Source organism: Babylonia areolata, chromosome 18 (genome assembly GCF_041734735.1).
Source record: "Babylonia areolata isolate BAREFJ2019XMU chromosome 18, ASM4173473v1, whole genome shotgun sequence".
NCBI lineage: Eukaryota > Metazoa > Mollusca > Gastropoda > Neogastropoda > Buccinidae > Babylonia > Babylonia areolata.
The window spans coordinates 71,374,790-71,393,673 of NC_134893.1; the positions used below are offsets into that span (position 1 = coordinate 71,374,790).

Below are 18,884 nucleotides of genomic sequence, written 5' to 3' on the forward strand. Positions count from 1 at the left end.
GCTATAAAAGCTATGTTAAACACCCACCTTCCACGCTGCACAGGGTACTAAACAAAGGGGTAAAAAAAAAAAAAACAATAACCAAACCCAGCATCATAATTTTACATACCACTGAAATTATCAAGAAATTCTATAATATTTTGGCAAGCTGGAGATATGATATATCAAGCTGACGTAAATGAGATACTGTGACATTGTTGTTTGTGGCCCAGTTGAATGAGATACTATGTTTACGTTAGGTATGTCACAGTTTCAAAAAAAAAGTCTGAGACAGACAGAGAGAGAGCAAAAAACATAACTGAATAAAGAATTCTGATCTAAACATTTCACACTTTAGGAAAGCAGCTCATTTTGTTTAGTTGTGTGGAAAAAAAAAGACTGATAAAACCACAGACTTCATATTAACTGCAAAATCTTCATTTGAAAGTGTAAACTGCATGGAATAACACACACTAAACCAATTGGATCAGCGACCTTGTTGGGCCCCAAGAACCACTGCTGGCGACTGTCAAACGACAGAAGATGGCATGGTTTGGTCATGTCATACGACATAACACCCTCTCCAAAACCATCCTGCAAGGGACTGTAGAGGGAGGGTGCAGACGGGGGCGGCAGAGAAAGAGCTGGTCCGACAACGTCAAGGAATGGACCAAAATGACGATGCCAGATCTCCTCACGACAGCTGCCAACAGAACGGCGTGGAGAGCTATGACATCTTCATCATGTCCCCCCAATGACCCCAGCGGTCAAGGGAATGAGTGAGTGAGTGAGAGAACCATTTTATCAAGTCATAGAAAAAGAAAGATTCAGGATGAAACAAAATATTATATTACCAGCTCTACTTAGCATGGAAATCATATATACCCTTGGTTACCATGCAGGCAGCCATACTCTGTCATTGGAGAAGGGGGGGGGGGTATGGAAGTCATACATGCCCTTGGTTACCACGCAGACAGCCATACTCTGTCACTGGGGAAAGGGGGGGAGGGGGTACAGAAGTCATACATGCTCTTGGTTACCATGTAGGCAGCCATACTCTGTCATTGGGGAAGGGGGGGGGGTATAGAAGTCATACATGCCCTTGGTTACCATGTAGACAGCCATACTCTGTCATTGGGGAAGGGGGGAGGGGGGGATATGGAAGTCATACATGCCCTTGGTTACCATGTAGACAGCCATACTCTGTCATTGGGGAAGGGGGGGGGGTATAGAAGTCATACATGCCCTTGGTTACCATGAAGACAGCCATACTCTGTCATTGGGGAAGGGGGGGGGGTATAGAAGTCATACATGCCCTTGGTTACCACGCAGACAGCCATACTCTGTTATTGGGGAAAGTGGGGGGGGTATGGAAGTCATACATGTCCTTGGTTATCATGTAGGCAGCCATACTCTGTCATTGTGGAAGGGGGGGGGGATATGGAAGTCATACATGCCCTTGGTTACCACGCAGGCAGCGATACTCTGTCACTGGGGAAAGGGGGGAGGGGGTGGGGGTGGGGGTGGGGGTATGGAAGTCATACATGCCCTTGGTTACCATGTAGGCAGCCATACTCCGTCATTGAGGGTTTGGGGGTGGGTGGGAGATCCTCTGCTAACTCTCTTACGTTGTGGACTCATTTCTCAAACCATCACCACCAGACACCTCCAGTTTGGCGGCGTCACCGTTGCTGTCAACCATGTCGACCTTGACCCCGGCAGGGTCGGTGGAGGTGGCCGGGGGTGTTGCCCTTGATGTGTCCGGGAGATTAGCAGGGTCTGACTCGGCGGGCTTTGCGCTGAGCTCGGCTGGCACAGGGTCCTCCTGGAGACGAGCGTAGGTGAAATCTCCGTCCTTCTCCGCGGGCTGAGTCTGAGGCTGCATGACGTTGTCGTAGGGGTTGTTGTCTGGGAGACCGTCAATCTGCGGGAGGGAGAGGAGAAAACTGAATATGATGGTGATGATGACGATGATGATTATATCAATAACAATAATGATAATGATGATAATAATCAAATAATAATGTCAATAATCATACTGGTATATTTTGATAGCACTTTAAAATAAAAATATATCTGGGTCACAGAAAAGAAATAATGGGAGGAAGAAATAGAAGACGAAGAAGAAGAAGAAGAAAAAGAAGGAGGAAGAGGAGGAGAAGGAGGAGGAGGAATTGTGAAAGTACATTTATATAGCACTTTAGATTAAAAATCATTTACCTGGGCCAGAGAAAGAGCACTTTAGATTAAAAATCATTTACCTGGGCCAGAGAAAGAATTCATAACAACTACAACAACAACAATAATACGTAAGATTTGTACATCATTTCACTGCCTCTCAAAGTGCTTTACAATAACACATCAGTCAGACACAAAGTACACAAGAGCACCACACACACACAAACACAAAACACACACATACACAGAAACACAAACCAGTCTCCTCCTTCTCACCTTCACCCCCCCACCCCCAGCCCCCACTTTCCCCCCTTCCCACACACACACAAGCAGGGAATAGAGAACACAAAACTCACATGGACTTGCTGATTGCCGTAAGACGGATTTTCAAAGGACACAGACTCCGTAATCTTCTTCTTCCTGCCCTCGTGACTCCTGTACACACACCACAAAACTTTACCTCCTGACCTATACCATTCCATTCAATATGTACGTGCACACATACATTCAAAAGATCATACGGACATTAAAGATCCTATAATCCATGTCAGCATCTGGTGCGTTAAGGAAACAAGAAAATACCCAGCATACACACCCCTGAAAACAGAGTATGGCTGCCTACATGGCGGGGTAAATAAACAAAACGGTCATACACGTAAAATGTTACATGTCTGTCTGAGTGTGTATGTGTGCGTGCCTGAAATCTGACTGAATGACACAGGAAACGAATGACACAGGTTGGTAGCCTGTCGTGCAAATGATCCTGTGTTTGAAAAGTGCTTAGAGCTTTGTCACACACACACACACACAAAGACACATGTACACACACACACACACACACACAAACACACGCCCACACACACACAAGCACACACCCACACACACACAAACACACACATGTACACACACACATAAACACACACACACACACACAAACACACGCCCCCCCTCCCCCACACACACACAAACACACACCCACACACACACAAACACAACCCCTCCCACAAACACACACACACACACAACTCCCTCCCACACAAGCACACACACACACAGAACCCCCTCCCACACACGCACACACACACACACACACACCCACACACAACCCCCTCCCACACAAGCACACAAACAAACATGCACACACACGCACACACACACACAACCCCCTACACACAGAGTACCTGTAGAGCAGCACAGCCAGCAGTATGAGCACAGCAGTCACCACCAGCACGGCCAGCACAATGCCAGCAATCTGCCCCCCTCCCAGTCCCTCTGCACCTGACACCGACACACCTCTCTCTCGTTAAGACACCACCGTCATCGTCCACTGCATGTTTGGTGCATATCTGTTATGCATTACGTGTGTGTGTGTGTGTATGTGTGAATGTGTGTCTGCATGTTTTTACATTTATTTGCTTATTTGTCATCATTGTTGTCTCTTTTTTTATATATATATATTTATTTTATTTATTGGTGTGCTTATAGTTGACTTAAGTTTTTGCGCCTTATACATATCATTATTATTAGTAGTAGTTCTTTTTTTATGTATTTATCTATTAATTATTTACTTTCTTTCTTTTCTCAAGGCCTGACTAAGCGCTTGCGTTGGGTTACGCTGCTGGTCAGGCACCTGCTTGGCAGATGTGGTGTAGCGTACTGGTGGTGAGCTACTGAAACTGAAACTAAAACTTCCATCAGCAAACAAAGAGTTCAGGTGAGTGTGCTCTGGTCAGGGGCTCATTCACACATGGACAAACACTGACATTTTTTTTTTGGTTATTGTTGTTGATTTTATATGTTTAAATCACAGTGTTGAAATGTGTACAAGGACAAGCTCGGAAATTCCTTTTTGAGGAGGTGTTGTTGGGCTTTGTTCAAATGCCCGCCTAGTAAGCAAGAGAATCTGAGCGATCTGGTTCGAATCATCGATATTTTCTCCCCCTCCACTAGACCTTGAGTGGTGGTCTGGACGCTAGTCATTCAGATGAAACGATAAACCCAAGGTCCCGTGTGCAGCATGCACTTAGCGCATGTAAAAGAACCCACGGCAACAAAAGGGTTGCTACTGGCAAAATTCTCTAGAAAAATCCACTTCGATAGGAAAAAACAAATAAAACTGCACGTAGGAAAAAATACCCCAAAAATGGGTGGCACTGTAGTGTATAGCCACACGCTCTCCCTGGGGAGAGCAGCCCGAATTTCACACAGAGAAATCTGTTGTGAGAAAAAGAAATACAACAAAAAAAAAGAAAAAAAAAAAAAGAAAAAAAAAAGTTCCTGTTGTTCACCTGTGTGCTGGTTGAATCGGTCACATAGGTAGCATTGGCTTGATGTGTGAAGAGAGGTACCACTCTCTGTGTGTAATCACAGTGTCATTTTGTGCTGCATATTGATTTCAATGGAGGAGTGTTGGAGGCTGGGGGGAGGAGAGAAATATAAAAAAGGAAAAAAAACAGGATGAGGGACCCATTAAAAAAAAAAAAAAAAAATGTGGGGGAAAAATGGATGGTTGGAGGACCCACAAAAAAAAAGAAAGAAAAACAAAAACAAAACGAAAACAATGACCAGCACAGAAGCAACACTGCAGCCTGGACATAAATGGACTGTTTCATAATGTTCTAATTGAAAGGAACATCTATCTATCTATCTCTATCTATCTATCTATCTAGATATCATCTGTGTGTGTGTGTGTGTGTGTGTGTGTGTGTGTGTGTGTGTGTGTGTGTGTGTGTGTGTGTGTAAAAGCATAATCACACATATATTAACAAGAAAAAAGTATGAGTATAGACAGATGCACAAAAACACATCACAACCTACACACACACACACACACACACACACAGCTGTAAACTGGTTATTCTGATATCACATTTCTTTAGCTTTCTTCAAATTTGTCTTTCATTTTGCGCAATGCTTTCTTACTACACAGCTGTCTTTCCCACCAAGCACAGACCCCAAAGCATCCAGCAAGTCAAAACAACCCCACGGCTAACTGGCACACATGCTTTCAGGCTTCCTTTGTCACCACTTTTTCTCAAGACAAATACATGGTAACCTGCTCCCTTTTTTTTTAGCAACTTATTGTGTATAGTCCTCAATCAAATGCTTGCTTTGCAACAGTGACTGAGGGAGGGGTTAGCAGGGAAATCATCCGTGCTGTACTCACTCTGTTTTTGTGCGTTTGGATCAGAAGCATCTGAAAACAGACAGAGAGATGATAAACAACCAAAAAGATGTTGGGAAAAAAAAAGATAATGAAATAGCACACTGGTTGCCAAGCAGGAAAGCAAGAACACTGAGTAGATTAAAGTCTCATTATTCTACCACAGCTTAAACACACATCTACAAAAAAAAGATCCCATAACCTTTTAGGCGCACACACACACACACACACACATACACACAGAAAAAAAAGAGAAAAAAAAAGCTTACCTTACATAACCTTTTAGGCACACGCACACACCCACACACACACATACACACACAATCACACACACACAAACACACACACACACACAGACACACACAATCACACACACACAAACACACACACACAATCACACACAGAGAAACAAAGAGGAGAAAAAAAAAAAAGCTTACCTTTCCGTCCGGTGGTAAAGCTGATGCGGTCTGATCTACGGCCTTCACCTGCCATGTTCCGACTTGCCACACTCACATCATACAGAGCATAAGGTTTCAGATCTGTTAGCTTGATTTGGGTATCCTTCGTCAGTTTCTGTAAGAACACACGCGTCTGTGCATGCACGGATGTAAGCAAAGGAAACGCACGAATGTACATGTGCGCAACGCACAGAGACATACAAAGGTATGCAAGCATGGGTGAGACCTTGCAAACATGGAAGCAAACACACACATGAACATGTGCGCGCCCACGCACACACACACACATACGCGCCCCCCACCCCACCCCACCCCCACGTCTAATATATTACTCAAAGTGAAAAGACATTGAATTAAAGAAAGATACACACACACACACACACCCACGTCTAATATATTACTCAAAGTGAAAAGACATTGAATTAAAGAAACACACACACACATACACACACACACACACATACACATACACCCACCCACCCACCCAACCACACACACGTCTAACATATTACTCAAAGTGAAAAGACACTGAATTAAAGAAAGATATACCCCCCCACACACACACACACACACGCAAACGCAAACACAGACACACACACACACACACGACCAGCCAAGCGTTCACAGACACATGTACATGCCAGTACACTCTTGTTTCTTTCTGCCCTCATGCCAAAAACTGAACGCAAACACGTCTCTTTAGTTTTCAATGCAGGAGTGAGGAGCAAAATCAGAGTGAAGTGCCTTTCCCAAGGACACAACACCATGCCGAAACAGGGCTTCCAACCCTGATCACTGGGGAACACTGGATCTTCCTCCTCTTCTTCGTTCGTGGGCTGCAACTCCCTCGTTCACTTGTATGTACACGAGCGGGCTTTTACATGTATGACCGTTTTTATCCCACCATGTTGACAGCCATACTCCATTTTCGGGGTACATGCTGGGTATGTTCTTGTTCCTATAACCTACTGAATGCTGACATGGATTACAGGATCTTTAACGCGTGTATTTGATCTTTTGCTTGCATATACACATGAAGGGGGTTCAGGCACAAGCAGGTTTTCACATAAGTTGACCTGGGTGATCGGAAAAATCTCCACCCTTTACCCACCAGGTGCTGTTACCCAGATTCGAACCAGGGGCCCTCAGATTGAACGTCCAACACTTTAACCACTCGGCTATTGCGCTCGCCAAACACTGAACAGGAAATCAAACGCTTAACAGAGTCTGCCATGGCCGCTTCTCTATCCTGGGCCTACCTTCTCCTCTTTGATGGCATTGTGAGGCCTGTAGTACACAGCGTAGGCCTCTGGGGTGACTGAACCAGATGGAGGGGTGTTCCAGCCAATCACGACAGTCGTACCTTTGACGCTGAAGACCTTGACATCCCTCGGTGGCATGGGCACCTCACCTGTGATGGATAAAGAAGAAGAAACAATCAATCAAACATTCTGATGAAATTGAAACATGAAGTAGACGGGCGCCATAGCCGAATGGTTAAAGCGTTGGACTTTCGATCTGAGGGTCTCGGGTTCGAATCACGGTGACGGCGCCTGGTGGGTAAAGGGTGGAGATTTTTACGATCTCCCAGGTCAACATATGTGCAGACCTGCCAGTGCCTGAACCCCCTTCGTGTGTATGCGCAAGCATAAGATCAAATACGCACGTTAAAGATCCTGTAATCCATGTCAGCGTTCGGTGGGTTATGGAAACAAGAACATACCCAGCATGCACACCCCCGAAAGCGGAGTATGGCTGCCTACATGGCGGGGGTAAAAACGGTCATACACGTAAAAGCCCACTCGCGTATATATACGAGTGAACGTGGGAGTTGAAGCCCACGAACGCAGAAGAAGAAGAAGAAACATGAAGTAACATCATGTGTGTATGTGACATGTGCAAGCCACACGTTCATGTGCGTACCTGTACCGACATCAGTCCCTGAGCATGTGTGTGTGTGCACACATACATGAATGTACACATACACGCACATACATGTACACACACACACACACACACACACACACACAAACGGACTCGCACGCGCGTGCGCTTACACACACACACACACACACACACACACACGCACACAAACGGACTCGCACGTGCGTGCGCTTACACACACACACACTATACCATATGCACTCAGGACACCTTTCCCATACCTCACGTCAGAGGTAAGACCTACGGACACAGATCGTTTTCTTTTCAATCGCCAAAGACGTGGAACAAGCTCCCTGATAACCTCCGTCATTCTGATTCCCTCGCATCTTTTAAATCTCGTCTCAAAACTCACCTTTTCCCTCAGCGATAAGTTCAATTGTGGCAGGTCCACTTCCTTTGCGTTATCTGTGCTTGACATGTGTGAATACATAGTATGTGTACATAACTACATGCATGTATATGAATGTGTATTGTGTGCGCGTGCGTTTATGTAAGTTTGTGCCTGCCTATGTGTGCGTATATGTTAGGGTAGCTGTTAGATACACATGTATGTTAAAATGTATGCATGCAGTGTGTGTGCGTGTGTGTGTGTGTGTGTAGTCACATTTTGGTGTGTGTATGTGACATTGATGTAATGTTTTATGTTAACAAAAGCGTTTTTGCAAAGCACCTAGAGCAGATTACTGGACAGTGTGCTGTTTTAGTATCCATTATTATTATTATTGTATTCGGTTCATTATATCACCACCCTCATCTTCTGACTAGCCTCTGCCTCCCTCCTGTAGCATATATCCGGATGCTAGTTATTTGACAATAAACCCTGTTCTCGATTCCACTGTACATGTCAGTAACCTCCCTTGAATGAGATAAGAGTTAGGCCCCCTGTGCTTCCCAACCGCTGAAAATATGAACACTTCTGTGAAACGAATTCTGATCTGGATTTGTGATCCACACTCATACACAGATACACGGAACATGTTATACCAGCTCCCATGTTTTAGCTTTTGTTTTTTTTTCTAATATCACTCTTAGTGAAGGCGACCGACAATACACACAGCGCACACACGCACACGCACACACTGACACACACACACACATGCACCCACGCACGCACGCACACGCACACACACATACACTCACACACAACACATACACAAACACACACACACAACACACACACACATACCCACACACACACACACACCCACACCCCCACACACCCGCACACTCACACACACACACACGTTGTCTCACCACTGGAAGAAATGCTGACAATGTTTGACTTCTGGCTCCTGCCAAACTTGTAGCGCTCTGCGGTCATCCAGATGTGATAGACGTGGTCTGGGTCCACGTTCTGCAGCACGTGTTCCCGCCCCACCAGACTGGTCTGCCGGCGACACAGAGACAACACAAAACATGTGAGTTACCTTACCACAAAGGAACACTGAACACTGAATGGTTTAATGAATAGGCCACTGGCCCATGTCATTGAGGGTGGTTACAAATTCATAGTCACATCAGATGAATGATTCCCTGCAAGGTCACGCAAGTTATGATCAAAAACCATATTACATAATTTGAACATGTGCACATAGTTATCCCAAACTCGTGTATATGTACAATATACACCAGTCATGCACGTAACATACATGCACATTTAAATACACACACACCAAGCACTCGCGCATATATACACGCACGCACACACACACACACTCATGTAAGTATTGATGACATACTTATCCAATCCAACAGATACATACGAGGACTTTCAGAGCTTTCTCCAGGAAACAGAGCAAGGCGGATGACCCAACGTTATACATTCTGATGCAAATTGCATTGTACAGCTTAAATTGTGATGGATAATTATAATATTTGGCAGGGGATATACTGTTCTCTTAAATCCAGGTTACTTTGGACATTGTAGGACAAAATGAGTTTCAGTTTCTATTTGAAATTCACAGAATGGGCACAAGCAGCTGATTTACTGACAAGTTCCTTCCTGAAACGCAACTTATGGACATACAATATCAGACACACCCAGTCGCATTCTGATCAGACTGACTCTGGCTCGCAAAATGATTTACTACTTGTAAGTATGGAGATAAAATAAGATCACTTTTAAATGTTCTATAGAATTGAAAACGTTCACTGTGCAGCATATCAGATAACCACTGTGTTTTGTATTCACAATTAGCATTTCAGCTTATAATATGAATTATAATTTCGTACCGACCACCTTGGATTTCCCAGACCTCCTCAAAGCCAAATTTATAAGAAAAACAACTGAGACCCAATGTGTTCTTATTACTATTGATAATCACAAATTTGGTGAAGCGAGCGGATTTCAAATTTTCAACGCAAACTTAATGCACTTAGGTAAATTAACATACATGAACCGTCCAGTTCGCATATGCATTGTTAGGTTCTTAAACTAATATAGATTTATCAAAGCAAAAAGGGTAACTTTCCAAGTCAACATTTGACAATGATTCCAAGACCTAGAAATAAGTTATGTTGGTCTAGCAATCAAAAAGTTTGAGATAAGTCAGTGATTTTTCCAAGACTTCTAAAATCAATATATGTAATCGACCCCTTTCTTCGCTCGACTCTGCCAATGTATTTCAAACTGTGCGTGAAGGAAGTTGGTGACATGATATTCTAAGTATTATACATGTTAACAACTTAAGCTTGTTCTGGCCATAAACCACTTGTGCCTTTTCGAGTATACCCATTTCAAATTAACAAATTATTTCTCTAAGTACTTATAGCCCAAGATATTCATTCGTGTGAACGAACTTTCAACTGATTTGGAGGCCTACAATCGAGTCATAAAGCAAATATATTATCAGCAAACATAGAATAGGATTTCTAATACATCAAAAAGTTGATATGTCCCTCAATGATTTGAATTGTTATAGAAAGAGGAAACAGATGTAACACCTCTTCCTGTTTACACTGAAGGACGGCATAAAGAACACTGTTCACGCCAGCTAACCTTTTCCATGTTAATATGCTGTACTGCTTGGTACAGTCTCAATTAAATTCCGATTTTCTTTAGAATGTTCTACAGATCAAGCTATTGTCTAAAGTCGATAGAACATAAATATTATCAGCAACATGCTTTTCAAACCAGGAAATAGAAAACATATCACTTCTAATTTCTTTCAAAAGGTAACATGTTAATGCATTGTACGATCCATTTATAATCTTCGTCTAATACATGCTGTACTTTACTCATAAACTACCATATGTGATCTGATTGCACCTTTAAATATGATGGTAGATTTTTCTGCTATCCAGAACTTAAATATGAGACTCATTTGGATCTGCCGTAGAATGTTAAGAACTTCCATGGATAATTCCGAACAGGACCATCTAGACAATCACGTAGCTTGTTCGCCAATGCACCAGCACGTTTGTCCTTTTTCGGAGATGGCTGCTTCTTAGACCATAGCATTATGTCGTCAAGTATACATGAAGTTCTTCTGATTCGACAGAACTTCTGGAAGATTATACCTATCTTACTCGAGAGAAACAATACTATACGCACTGGATTAGGATCAAATAAAAGGGATATTGAATCCACTGTCACCTTTCGATGACTTCTTCTGAAATTTTTTGACGGACAGAAGGAGTCACTGCCACTCTCTCACTTTAAACCCTGAAGACACATAAATGAACCTATCCCCCATCACCCCCAATGATAACGTAATGGCTGTACATTCATCCATTAATCCCCTTCTACCATACAGAATCGAAGGCTTTTCTAAAGTCGATAAAAGCAACATATAATTTTTTGTGCAGCAACAATTGCTTTTGAACCATGGCAAATAATGTAAAAACATGATCAACTGTGCTATATTTCTTTCTAAAACCGGCTTGACAGTCGTTAATGATATTGTTACTTTCAATCCATTTATTTAATCGTTCGTTTAATACATGGCTGTACAGTTTACTGCATATATTCAACAGGGATACCCCTATATAATTATCTGGTAAATTTTTGTCACCTTTTTTAAATATGGGATGGATGATAGCTTCCGACCACTGTAGGGGATAACTTCCAGAAGAGAAGAGAACTTCCAGTTGATTGAACAAGAGGACCAAAAATGGAGCAATCACAGTGATAGAATTTTTAAAGATTTCTCCAATGATCCCGTCAGGGCCCGCTGCCTTGCCGTTTTTCAAGGAACGAACTGCAGCATAGACTTCACTTTCAGTAATGTCACAGTCAAGTGAATCAGTGTTGAGTTGGCTTTGCTCGTTACTGATAGGTTCTTCAGACTGGCTGTCTACATTGTCTGACAGGTCATTGTTCACCTGAGACTGAAAAACCTGAGAGAAGTATTTATACCACTCATCTTTACTTACGTTATTTTCACCAGATTTTCTGCCTGAAAATGATTTGAGTTTGCTCCAAAATCCGGTAGGATTATTAACTTTCTCATGCAGTGCGTTCAACACTTTTTTACGATGGGTTTTCTTTTTCAGCCGTAAGAGCTCTTTGTATTCCCTGCGTTTCTGGTTATACGCAGTTCTAATAGTTAAATTGTCATCCTTAAGTTTGTAGTACTGTCTCAAATCATGACGGAGATCTCTTCTGTGTTGGTTACATTCCTGGTCGAACCACGGGTCGGTTCGTACATTTCCTATGGTAATGTTTTTTCTCATACAATCACTAGCAGAAAGCAAGGCATCATTAAACATTTGTAAGGCTTCATCAACATTATGATTCACCAGTTAAGAAGCTCGTTCCAAATGGATTTTAAATTCACCACACCCCAGTTTTTCTTTAAATTCCTCGGTTTTTTCTTGGTCCCAAACTAGTTTTTCAACTTGGTAAGTATTCTGAGTACGACATACTTCAGCTATATCTGCTTGACAGTGCATGACAAATTCTACAGGCATGTGTTTTGATTCAATCCTTGGTCTAACATTCAGGGAAACACAAGAATTTAACAAACAACGTGATACTATGACATAATCAACAATACTGCATCCTGTAGAAGAAATGTAAGTGAAGTTACCAAAATCAATGTCTTCTTTGATAGTACCATTTACAATGGAAAGATCAAAAGAACTGCAAAGATTCAATAGATATTTACCAAAGTCATTCTGAATGTTATCTTTTGATGAGCGATATACCTTGCATTCTCTATCATCGTCTAGTAACACATCTACCTCTATATCATCATTCTCTATTGCATTTTCACCCCCAGTGCGTGCATTAAAGTCCCCAAGTAACAGAAAAGACATATTTCCATAACACTCTATCAAATCCATAATACATTGTTCTACAATAGCAACACCATTTGATATCTCTGTATTGCAATAATAGTCAGAAGTACTCGGTGGTAAATACACACCAAGTAGCATTACTGGCAATTCTGTGCCAAACATATCTTTGGACAGTCTTACTGCTATGATGTTGTCATACTCCACATCTATTTTTTCAACATACTTGGAAAAATCTTTCTTCACAAGGAGTGTCAAACCTCCGGACAGTCTTGCAGTTATACCATCCGAGTTATACACCCGGCACAACAAAAGCATCATAATCTGGGAACAAATGTTCTGGAAACCGAGTTGTAAACGTTTCTACAAGAAGACAAAAATCAAAATTATTGATATAAGATCGTAATTCATGGTTATACACATGGGAAAGCCCTTCATTATTATATGTGACAAAGTTAATATTCTTCGTGACATGAGCCTGGCCGAATCCCTATTGGTTATTTTGTTTTGTGGTTCTACCTGTTGCTTCCTGAATGGTAGTTTGTCGTTTAGTTGTGGTTGCTGTACACGAGGCACTTCTCAGCCGAGCTGCCGGCGCGTCACGTGCACTTCTGTCTCTGGAGCTCCGTGTCTCGTGCACTGATGTGGCCTTGTCTTGGCTGTTGCGTTCTGTTGCTGGCTGTGTGTGTGGTTCCGTCACCGAGTGGTCTGTCACGTCATCTACCTGTTCTGCTGTGTTTGTGTTGCTATAGTCAGTTTGTCTCGTTGCCTCACAAGTTTGTTGTGGTTTTGTGTTTTGCTCGTTGTTTGTTTCCGTGTCGTTCTGTGCGGTATAATGTGGCTGATTGTCAGTGACGGTAACGTCAGTAACAGTAACTGTCACGGAGGGCGTGTCACTGTCAGATATCTGTTGTCCGCATACGTAAACTTCGTTGTCCGCAGCAGATGTTTTCTCTGTGTTTTTAGTGAGGGTATTGTCTTTGCTTTCGTCAATCTCTTTTTCAGTCTCTTTGTCAGTTCCTTTGGCAGTCTCCTTGTCTGTCTCGGTAGATGTTTGTGTAGTACTGTGTCCCTGTGTCATAGTATCATTCATACTACCTGTTTGAGTCACGTTAGTGTTATCAGACCGAACACTGATGACGTTGGCGTTTCGTGCTGATGGCAATGGTGGGAAGTGATGCATAGAAGCATAGTGGGGGTATGGCTGGACATGGTAGTTCCAATCCTGCATCTCACTCCCGTCATGATTCCAACTCTCGCCCCCGTACCTCCTGTAGAAGTCGGCTGATGGTCCGTCGTCGTACCGGTGGTCAGGGTACCAGTATCCGTGGTGTGACTCGGATGTCGGCCCGTCACCCCGCTCTCTGAGGTTTCCTCGGTCACTGGTGCCGGTGCTGCTGCCGGTGTTGTAGTAGGCCCTGGTGTCGTGCTGGGCGCGCCTCCTGTGGTCCCCGTGTCCCCGCTGCCGCTGAGAAATGTGTGGCCGCTTCTGTTCCTCCACAACCAGCCTGTTGCCTCTGTAGTATGCGTGCATACCTTGGTGACGGTAATCTTTGATGGTTTCTCTCTGCCTGTCTGTCAGATCTGCAGCCACGCTTACGTCTTTTCTCCGCAGAGCAGCTTTACCCTGTGTCAAGACTGCCATTTTGTCTGACCATCGTGTGAACTTGACAATCATCGGCGGAGGGCGGCTATTATTGTCGTTGTAGTGTCCGAGTCTGTGTGCACGTACGATGTCATCACGGCACCACACTTTACCTGGCACTGTCCCTTCCAACACACTGAGAACGGCCGTCACGCATTCGTGGTACGACTCGGGGCTGGATGTTCGAGGAACATTGAAAAACTTCAGGTTTTCACGTCTCGAAAACATTTCAAGTTTTTCTATCTTGTCCGACAGTTTTGCTGTGGCTTGTGACAAACTGCCTTCCAACCGGCTCACAGCTTGCTTTGCGAGGTATGTTTCATGAACAGCAGTTGTCACCGTTTCTTCAAGTGATGATGTCTTGGCACGCTGCTCGTGCATTTCGCTTTTTAGCTCACACACTGCCTTTTCTAGGTTGGCTGAAATTTGCTGTGTCACTGCTGGAAGACGACAGTCCAAAACTTTGTAAAGTAAATTTTCAAAATCCTGCTTTTGCGATTGAAGTAATTTTTGAATATTTTGTTCGTTGATGACATCACAAGAACTTGATTCCATTCTTATCGATGGATCTTGTTTTAAAAGACGCAATTAACAAAAATAATAACAATTTTTTGGGAGAGCTCCGAATCCGCGTCTTACCAGGTCTGTGAACCTGAACTCACCCCTACCACAAAGGAGAAAGTGTGTGAGTATGTGTGTGTGTGTGTGTGTGTGTGTGTGTGTGTGTGTGTGTGTGTGGTGTGTGTGCGTGTGTGTGTGTGTGTGTGCGTGTGTGTGTGTGTATGTGTGTGTGTGTGAGTATGTGTGTGTGTGTGTGAGTATGTGTGTGTGTGTGTGTGTGTGTATGTGTGTGTGTGTGTGAGTATGTGTGTGTGTGTGTGTGTGTGTGTGTGTGTGTGTGTGTGTGAAGTCAAGTCAAGTCAAAATGATCTTTATTGAGGGTAAAAGAATAAGCTTATACAGCTTTTTTACATCCTGCCCTGTGTGTGTGTGTGTGTGTGTGTGTGTGTGTGTGTGTGTGTGTGTGTGTGTGTGTTGTGTGTGCGCATGCATACACACACACACTGGTACACACAAACATACAGGTGCACAAACACACATACACACTCAGTACGCACACGAAGGCTTCTGTACAGAAACACACAGAGATGTGTGTGTAAACACACAGAGGCACACACACACACACACACACACACACACACACACACGCAATTTCGCCCGCCCCCTTCACCCCCACCACACCACAAGTCACAACGGTCTTGGTGAGGGTAGACAGGGTTGGCAGCTTCAGTTTCAGTTTCAGTTTCAGTAGCTCAAGGAGGCGTCACTGCATTCGGACAAATCCATATACACTACACAACATCTGCCAAGCAGATGCCTGACCAGCAGCGTAACCCAACGCGCTTAGGCCTTGAAAAAAAAAGGGTGAATAAATAATAGATAAATACATTAAAAAAATAACTACTACCACTACTAATAATATGTATAAGGTGCAAAAACGTGATGAAGTCAACTATAAGTGTACATAAATAAATAAATAATAATTATAATATAAAAAAAGTAGTAGTAGTAATAATAATAATAATAATAGGGTTGGCAGTGAAGTAGTAGTAATGCTGTAGCATTTCTGCTGGGCAGGTCCCAGGCAACACACACACACACTCACCGTCCCCGCTCCCCCCAACACACACAGCACAACAGTCTCTGTGAGGTATGCCTGTTTGCCGTTGAAGTTGTAGTAGATGCTGTAGCTGGTGACGTTCTCGGCGTTCCTACTGGGCAGGTCCCAGGCAACACACACACACACACTCACCCCCCCACACCAACCCTCAACCCCCCCCCCACACACACACACCCTGTCCCCACCCCCCACACACAACTCACAACAGTCTCTGTGAGGTACGCCGGGTTGCCGATGAAGTTGTAGTAGTGAAGTTGCTGTAGCTGGTGACGTTCTCGGTGTTCCCGCTGGGCAGGTCCCAGGCAACATACACACACACACTCCCCCCCACGCCCCCCCTCAGCCCCCTACCCCCCAGACAAAACTCACAACAGTCTCTGTGAGGTACGCCGGGTTGCCGGTGGAGTTGTAGTAGATGCTGTAGCTGGTGACGTTCTCAGCGTTCCTACTGGGCAGGTCCCAGGCAACACACACACACACACACACTCACCCCCCCCCCCCCCACACACACACACCCTGTCCCCACCCCCCACACACAACTCACAACAGTCTCTGTGAGGTACGCCGGGTTGCCGGTGAAGTTGTAGTAGATGCTGTAGCTGGTGACGTTCTCGGCGTTCCTACTGGGCAGGTCCCAGGCGACCTTGATGCTGTTTCCTATCAGGGAGGCCACCAGATGGCGAGGGGCTGTCGGGATCTTCTCTGTAAGGGGACGTCAACATTACTACTGTCACCATCATTATTAGCATTATTTCTATTATTAGCATTATCATTATTATTAGCATTTACTATCATTGTTATTAGCATTATTATTAGCATTCGTTATTATTGTTGTTAGCATCATTATTATTATCGTCATTCGTAGCATTAGCATTATAACTAACATTCTTCTTCTTCTTAGCATTATTATTATTATATCATAATTGTTATCATTAGTGGTAGTATTTTCATTATCATTAGCATTAGCATTATTAGCATTTTAAACATTATGATTATTATAATAATGATTATCACTATTATTAGCATTATCATCTTTATCAGCATAAGTTCATTAGCATTATCAGTATTATCAATAGCACTGTTATCAGCATTATCAGCATTAGTATCATCAATATTATTAGCATTATCATCTTCTTCTTTCGTGGGCTGCGAATCCCACATTCACTCATATACATGACTGGGCTTTTACGTGTACAACTCTTTTTATGTCCACCATGTAGACAGTCATACTCTGTCTTCAGAAGGAGGTAGGGGTGCATGCTGGGTATTAACAATAGTCTATAGGAGACAATTCTCTATATATCTAATTAACATTTTTGCCCGTTTCGTAGTTTCTTCACGTATGTTTTGTACTGCAGACGGGCAAAAATGTTAAGTAGAATATAAGAATGACGAACCAGAAATGGTGCACACGTTTATCCTATACGGGCATACCTATTTGGGTACATTGTAATTCGGACTTCAACACAGAAGAGTGGATGGGCAAAATCGTTCTTGTTTCCATAATCAAGTTAACGAGGACATGGACTGTGGGACCTTGAATGTGCCTATTTGATCTTCTACACATTTTGAAGGACTGAAACAATCAAATGACTAAAGAAAACAAATAAAACATCAAAATACCAGGACATTCTTGAGACTGAAGACAAACAAATAGCATGTATAAAAAAAATTTTTTTAAATATCCATTTCTATAGCGCCCTTTTTGTCTCTAAGAGCTCAGGGTATTTTCACACGAAAGAAAAAAAAAAGCTACAAACCACAATGAAGAACTACTTGCAAAAACAGAAACACTAGCAAAAAGACCGTCAAAGAAATCACAATGAACTACCGTTTGCAAAAACCAGAAACACTAGCAAAAAGACCGTCAAAGAAATCACAATGAACTACATGTTTGCCAAAACCAGAAACACAAGCAAAAAGACCGTCAAAGAAGTCACAATGAACTACCGTTCGCAAAAACCAGAAACACTAGCGAAAAGACCGTCAAAGAAATCACAATGAACTACCGTTTGCCAAAACAAAAACACTAGCGAAAAGACCGTCAAAGAAATCACAATGAACTACCGTTTGCAAAAACAAAAAAACTAGCGAAAAGACCGTCAAAGAAATCACAATGAACTACCGTTTGCAAAAACAAAAAAACTAGCGAAAAGACCGTCAAAGAAATCACAATGAACTACCGTTTGCAAAAACAAAAAAACTAGCGAAAAGACCGTCAAAGAAATCACAATGAACTACCGTTTGCCAAAAACAGAAACACTAGCAAAAGACTTTGTCAAAGAAGTCACAATGAACTACCTTTGCAAAAACCAAAACACTAGCAAAAAGACTTTGTCAAAGAAGTCACAATGAACTACCGTTTGCAAAACCAGAAACACTAGCAAAAAGACCGCAAAGAAATCACAATGAACTACCGTTTGCCAAAAACAGAAACACTAGCAAAAAGACCGTCAAAGAAATCACAATGAACTACCGTTTGCCAAAACCAGAAACACAAGCAAAAAGACCGTCAAAGAAGTCACAATGAACTACCGTTCGCAAAAACCAGAAACACTAGCGAAAAGACCGTCAAAGAAGTCACAATGAACTACCGTT

The 18,884-nt window shown here is 43.0% G+C and overlaps 1 protein-coding gene across 1 annotated transcript in view; it reads right to left on the reverse strand.

The window, feature by feature from the left end:
* Positions 1-1,476: 1,476 nt before the first annotated feature.
* The window catches only part of LOC143292142 (Ig-like and fibronectin type-III domain-containing protein 2), an 82,111-nt gene continuing 64,703 nt past the window's right edge, over positions 1,477-18,884 (reverse strand). Inside the window, exons 31-38 of the mRNA XM_076602329.1 lie at positions 16,831-16,988; positions 8,977-9,109; positions 7,038-7,189; positions 5,758-5,893; positions 5,324-5,353; positions 3,339-3,435; positions 2,514-2,592; positions 1,477-1,903 (exon numbers count right to left, since the gene is read on the reverse strand). Coding sequence (XP_076458444.1) covers positions 1,604-1,903; positions 2,514-2,592; positions 3,339-3,435; positions 5,324-5,353; positions 5,758-5,893; positions 7,038-7,189; positions 8,977-9,109; positions 16,831-16,988 — 1,085 coding nt within the window. The 3' untranslated portion in view covers positions 1,477-1,603. The remainder of the gene's footprint in view (positions 1,904-2,513; positions 2,593-3,338; positions 3,436-5,323; positions 5,354-5,757; positions 5,894-7,037; positions 7,190-8,976; positions 9,110-16,830; positions 16,989-18,884) is intronic.